Source organism: Mizuhopecten yessoensis, unplaced genomic scaffold (assembly GCF_002113885.1).
Source record: "Mizuhopecten yessoensis strain PY_sf001 unplaced genomic scaffold, ASM211388v2 scaffold10347, whole genome shotgun sequence".
Classification (NCBI taxonomy): Eukaryota; Metazoa; Mollusca; class Bivalvia; order Pectinida; family Pectinidae; genus Mizuhopecten; species Mizuhopecten yessoensis.
The window spans coordinates 295,368-302,573 of record NW_018408501.1 but is presented as its reverse complement, the minus strand read 5'-3'; the positions used below and the strand labels follow the sequence as shown (position 1 = coordinate 302,573).

At 39.2% G+C, this 7,206-nt stretch overlaps 1 protein-coding gene across 1 annotated transcript in view; it reads right to left on the bottom strand.

Annotated features, from left to right (window-relative positions):
• Positions 1 to 1,791: 1,791 nt before the first annotated feature.
• The window catches only part of LOC110460283, a 17,341-nt gene continuing 11,926 nt past the window's right edge, over positions 1,792 to 7,206 (bottom strand). Inside the window, exon 4 of the mRNA XM_021513108.1 lies at positions 1,792 to 2,096. Coding sequence (XP_021368783.1) covers positions 2,022 to 2,096 — 75 coding nt within the window. The 3' untranslated portion in view covers positions 1,792 to 2,021. The remainder of the gene's footprint in view (positions 2,097 to 7,206) is intronic.

Genomic DNA, 7,206 nt, shown 5'->3' with positions numbered 1-7,206 from the left:
CACACAAAATTTAATACATTTGTAATACAGTAATGAACTAACAATTTGCAACAAATTATTCATCCTAACTCTGGAGGTCCAGGAGATAGAATACCTTAGATATGCATTTGTATAAACTGAAATTAAATAAATTAAAATTAGATATTGACATCATCATTTACCTATAATACAACTCATGCCTTAGCTAGTTTAAATTCCAATATTTTTGAATTTGCTAAAATAGATGCGTTAGTTAGAAAAGATCTGGCTGTTACATTTCCCTTGTTTCTCAATTCCTTATGATTGCAAATTATAGCAATTAGAATCTACATCTTAAATTATAGCAATTAGAATCTACATCTTAAATTATAGCAATTAGAATCTACATCTTAAATTATAGCAATTAGAATCTACATCTTAAATTATAGCAATTAGAATCTACATCTTAAATTATAGCAATTAGAATCTACATCTTAAATTATAGCAATTAGAATCTACATCTTAAATTATAGCAATTAGAATCTACATCTTAAATTATAGCAATTAGAATCTACATCTTAAATTATAGCAATTAGAATCTACATCTTAAATTATAGCAATTAGAATCTACATCTTAAATTATAGCAATTAGAATCTACATCTTAAATTATAGCAATTAGAATCTACATCTTAAATTATAGCAATTAGAATCTACATCTTAAATTATAGCAATTAGAATCTACATCTTAACTTACCAATAGAAAGGAAAATTAAGACATTAAGGGATTAAAACTGACCTTTCCCTCAAGTTGCTTGTAGTTTTCCCCACATGAGCAGCTACAGCTGTCTGGATCTACAATTTTTAAGGAAGTTTCAAGATTAAGACAATCTCTGTCCTTTTTAATCAGTCTTTTTCTCTTGTTTTCCTCTGCTTTAACCTTATTTTACTCTTTACTCTTAAATTATGAACAATTTACAAATTTTGAAACACCATAAGCATACTTGGACAAAAGAAAGTCCTTTTAATACTTACATATATATATAAATAAAACAGAACACGAAGACTAGTATAATCGGCTAGCGATATATATACCTCATTTGAGCACTCTGCTTCTGTGTCACTGTCCATGTTCATGGGGAGACTTCTAAAGATATAAAATAATACATGTAGGTTTTACAAAAAACTGAAATTACTACCACAGGTCTCGGTGTTGGCCGTCCTTTCCTTGACTTTAATTTCTTGATTACTGGTAAATCAAGTTCCCCGGCATCTGATGTATCAGACTCACTATTCTGCATAGGTCTCTTCTGTTTCTAAACAAAAATGTAATAATAAATTGGCAGAATAAATACCTGTATATATTGACTAGGTTAGCTCAACAAAACAAGAAAGGCTGGATGGTTAATTTGCATACTTGCCACCTATTAGGTGCGCGACTGACCTTCAAAGGTCAGAACACGCTAAGCGTGCATGACCCCTGCACCCAGAGGTCACCTATAAAAGGCATGACAACTCGTGCCAGCTCACTCATTCAAAGATAATCCTTTGTTGGCAAACTGACCAGACTAAAGGGTGGGAAAACCCGATAGGTTGTGGAGGGTAACTTAACTGTCCAGCCTTCGAGCTTTCATTACGGAGAATCCCTCTCATCCATCGCAAGCTTGGATGAGGAGGGGAATTCTCCTACATTTCAAGCCCTACGGCTTATCCGGTTAATTTGACAACAAACATCATTTAATATGAACACTAATAGAGAACCCAAGATAAAAAAACTTAGTTCAATTATTTAATCATGTAAAATTTACAAATAAATTCAAAATTCATATCTTCGCCACTTCTACACGGCCACTGTTGCACCCCCAAAGTTCATAGGGTTCCTGTTTGCTGCAACACACCCTCAGCGAACGAAGTATCTGCTGTAGGTTCCACATCCTGTAGGTAAAACTTCCGGAATGTTTGAGCCAATCTCCATGATGTGGTTTCCAAAATCGCCTTCAGTGAAGTTCCAGCCGAAAAGGCAGCAGATGACGCTGCTCCTCTCACCGAATGTGGCTTGAATCCCTCATTCACTCCTGCCTCTAGCTGTCATGGCACTGCGAATCCACCTCGCCAACATGGACGTGGATACCGATGTCCCCTGTTTGAAAGAGACTAATTATAAAATCATCGTAATCCTTGCCCTCGTGCAAGTGCTCAGTCTTTTCTCGTTCTGTGATTCTATAGAACAAACCTGATAATCTAACCGCTCTCAAAGCAGAGGTAAATAGACCTACCAAACTTGCCAACTCCCTTAACCTGACTTGACTTTTGTCTAATACCGTCTTGCATTATTTACTTATCTTTTCTATCTTTTCCTTAGGAAGAGATACTGTGAAAGCAATCGAATCGATCAGATAACCAAGATGAACCATAACATTGTTCGCCACCATCATAGACTTCTCGTGATTAATTTGGAAACCTGCCTGTACGAAGTTGTTAGCCAACATCTCACAATTGCTTTCGCACACCTCTTTATCTCTATCCTTGACCAAAGAGTCATCAATGTAATAAAATGCTACTACCCCCAGGCTCCGTACTTTAGCAAATATAGGTTTCAAAACCTTAGTGAAGACCCGAGGGGCGCTAGTAAGGCCAAAAGGTAAAGATATAAACTCATAGAGACAACCTCTCCCTCCATCTAAATTTAAGATATTTCCTCTCTTCCTCATCAACCGGTATGCTTAAATATGCATCCTTTAAGTCTTATCGACGTGAAGAAATCGCCTCTTTCCACAGACTTGAGTACCACCTCTAGTGTTTCCTGTTTAAAATGGTGATATACAATTCACTCATTTAATTTCCTTAAATTTATGTTGAACAAATAACTATGAGAGTGATATACATATTTATTACTTATACATCAACAACATACATCTTCATCTTATAATCAAGTAACCAATAACATATATTTTGGCGTAAGGGGCAAACTCGGTTGTAAACAAACCCTACATTACAATATACATACTAGTACATGTATACATGTCCTTTGTTCCTCCAAGTGGATCTAATCGTGAAATGTGCAGGTAGTAGTTACTGCATCGCATATATATTGTATATGGTTGAAGTAGTGTACATATGATCAGGAGGAACAAAGGTCATGTAGAAATGGGTAAATTCAATGGCCTCAACTCGGTGTAGGCGAGCGGATTCTAGACTATCTATGTGTAGTCTCGCTACACGAGTAAATAGTGCTAGGCATTGCTACAAGAGCCAGAAGAGACTTATTGAATCCATACCCCTCAACTCGGTGTAGTATGTGTTTGTATAGCTACAAGAGCCGGAAGAGGGGTATGCCCTTATATATGGACAATCTATAGCTAGACGTCCTCAACTCGGTGTAGCGGAGCTATCAAGAGCCGGAAGAGGAGAGCTAGAGAGACTGCATTAGTGCCATATCCTCAATGTAGCGGTGCTGCCACAAGCTGGGATATAGGATTGGATTATCTGAATATGGATATGAAGTAGAAATTTTGGGGAGTTTAATTATTAATTGTTTGATTCCAATTTGAAAAATAATAAATAAATAAAGTATGCCAAAAACTCGAGGGTGTGACCGTAGGGAATAGACTGAGTTGCCCCAAAATGTATACATTATATAGTTATAAGGCAAGATATAAATATGGATATATCTATCAGTGATAGTGGAACTCGTTACCGACTTGTATTCCTATATAGGACTCTCCATTCGAGGTCCCACAAGTGTTCTATGTGATAAACCTGTTCGATTGAAGGTGATGTTAGGGCTTGTCTGAAGGTTATACTAAATCACTGATCTATACATCCATGCTTATATTATATAATTATCACTGATCTATACATCCATGCTTATATTATATAATTATGACACAATGAGAGATCTTTGAGCATCTCTAACAGTCGATATCGGTGTCTTTATATAACGACAGTAGTCGTCCGAAGACCATCTGCCTAGGGTCTTGATCATGTGATCTTCCATGTGAACCGAAGCAGCTGAAGTTGCTGCACCGATTCTGAAGGAATGTCCATTGTAGGTGCTAGAGTCAATGTCTATACACTCCAAGGTGTGTTTTAGCATGGCAATGAACATTGACCTAGATAATACGCGTCCTTCATGGTTCACGAAAAGTGGGTCAGTTGGCAATGGATTTTCACGAAGTCTATGGTTCTTATATTTACAGCAGAGTGTGAATGGACATATGGGGTGGTTGGTTCTGAATAGTCTGATAGTTACACCGTTCCTCAAGGGGTCTGTTTTGGATCTTTTAAGTGTCAGAAGTACACATTCTGTAGAAATTACCAAGTCTTGAACACAGAGGTGTACCGTATGATCAAATTTGTCTGTCACTGTGAATTCGCCACATCGTAGGAAGCCGAAAAATGCTACAGTGCATACTGTTTCTAACAGTAAGTGGTCAAATCCACGCGTTCTCAAGTGAGCACATATCCTCTGTAGAATTTTGAATGTTATTGGATGTCATGGTTTGGTTTTCCTCACTTGTAGTTGCTTTACTCCATTTAGGATGGCATGAAGGCGGGGCATCTCCTGTGAATTTGGGTAGTGGATGTTGTTCTGAATGCACATGAATCGAATTCCACACATGTAGAGTTTAATTGTGGTATATGCGATTTGACTATTAAAGCAGTATGCCACAGACTGAATCAGTTGTCCCTCAGACACAGGTAAGCTTGGTGAGTGCACTATAGTTATAAGGCCAACATATAACAAGAATTGTACATACTTATTAACACCAGATTCATATGTCCTCCTTAGTAGTGGGGGCTATGGAGGCGGACCATAACTCCTGAATCACTGGTTCGAATTCCACATTACGGATGTTGGTAAGGGTACCTTGCACGGGAAACGGGCTGCGTAGGGTGCCAGTCGTCGGAATCGGGCTATCTGCAATCGAGACAGAGAATCAGCAATATTGTTAAGATGACCAGGGACATGTTTAGACAACACGGTAAAGTTAAATGTACAGGCACACAAGGTTAGTCGACGAACGGCATGATGTGAGGAGACTTGGACCTTCCTTTACTTAGAATAGCCACGGTGGCAGCATTGTCACACATGAAAACGATACGTTGGCCTACCCACAAGTGGCCCCAAATTAAGGCTGCAACTACAATCGGGTACAGTTCTTGAAAGGCTATGGATAGTTCATTATTGTTTGCGTATGGGTTGTCTAAATCGTGCGGCCATGTTTCAGCAAACCATAATCCTCTGAAATAACCACCATACCCGAGAGTTCCAGAGGCGTCTGTGTACATGCAGGCATATCTCGTCTGAAGTAACCACTTTGTTGTTATAGAAGACAGAGACGCCGTTCCAGTTGGATAGGAAATAAATCCACATCTTGATGTCTTCCCTACATTCGTTATTGAGTTTCACGTAGTAATGTAGCGCCTTGACAGTGGTAGACAAAGTGATTAATTGCGACACGAAAGAACGACCTTGAATCACGACCCGGCTGGCAAAGTTTAGATGTCCTAAGAGTTGGAGCAGTTCTCTCTTAGTGCACGAGTGTCGTTGTTGAAATGACTGTAATGAACTAATAATTCTGTCCAGTTTATCCTCAGGTAACCTGGCCTCCATATTTTCAGAGTCGAGCACTATACCTAGGTATTCCATCACCGTATTTGGTCCACTTGTCATGTGTTTAGCCATAGGGATACCTAGTCTGTTGAAAATGTGAAGTCGTCATCTCCGTATATCAAACTCAAACCCATCGGGTCCATGTCTAAAATTGGTATCGTAATGCGTGGTACCACCGGTACGTTCTGTACCAAATTATCCCCAGAACCTCGATGTTGAAGGGCCATGTTCCGCTCTCCGCACTTGTCAGGATGTTCGAACGTGATAAAATCATCGAGCAGGTGGAGGATATGTTCCACACCATAACAATTTTCAGCTATCCAACATACTGCTTGAGATAGAGTGTCAAATATTTTTGGACTAGATCTGCACACAAATGCGAGTTTGTTATAGAAATAATAGCTGCCGTTCCATTTGATGCAAAACATGTGCCACTGAGTTGGTACCACTGGTATGATCTTAAAGGCGTCCGAAATGTCTGTTTTACACATAGTAGTCCCTTTTCCTAATGTTTGTAATTTCTGGATTGCATCATCTACACGAACATATGTTAGAGAGCATGAATCTTTGTCTATTAATTCGTTTACTCTTGGATGCTGGTCATCTTCATGAGGCGCAGATAAGTCTACAATAAGTCGTGTTTTTCCGGAATATTTCCCAAATGAGACCCCTATAGGGCTTACTCTGTATGGCTCAAACAGCAATTGTTGAAAAGGTCCTTCCAAAAAAAAACTCACTCAATTCATTTTGTACTAGCATGTCTACAACTTCTGGTTGTGTGGTAGCTGAAAGAAGGTTCTTACATTCTTTGGTTTGAAGTTGAGTATGTGATACAAGTGTATCAAAGCCTGCTGACAAACCCTGACACAAATAATCGACAAATGTCTGATCCGGGTGTAATTTCAAATCGTCCCTAAGTTTTTCGATATTTACTGGTGTATAAACCGTGTTCTCCAGTCATTGTTGCGGAGCTCCTTGTTTCGAACGTTGTCCTTGAATGCTGGACGCATTCCTACATGTATCCGCACCGTGACTAGGTGATTTACACAAGGTACAGGCATGGAAAAAATAGCAGGAGTCTCCTCGAGGGCATTTCCCTGTGTTGTAATTGTTACACACTTCTTTTCCATTCACTTTTATTTTCTGACGACCATGTTTGTCTAGCTCCTTACTCGGACCTTGTTGAGGACGGCCATTACCACTGGCACTGTACATGTGCTTCCTTTGGCGTTGTTGTGGACAAAAGGGGTAGTGTGTGATGTCAAGTTGCATAGTTGACAGGAATTTACCCTGGTGTTGCCCATTATCATTGTTAACATGCTGCTGTCTTTGATGGCCCAGTCTACTTTGGTGTTGTTATCTTTAAGGGCTGCCGCTGCCCTTGCCGAAAATTGACAGTGGTAATCATAGAACTTTTGGCCGTAAACATTGGCTATGTCTATTATGTTGGCCTCGTATCTATCAAGTTCCACTCTTCGTTTTGGGAATTTCCTACACATCGTCCTCTTATATTTCCCGAACGCGGTGATAAACTCGCTGAGTGTAAGGGATTTGTTGAGTCTGGGGTCTTCTGAGTCGTTTAGATTGTTCAAATTAATGTGGATCGAGGAGTCTTCGTTATACACGTTGGCTT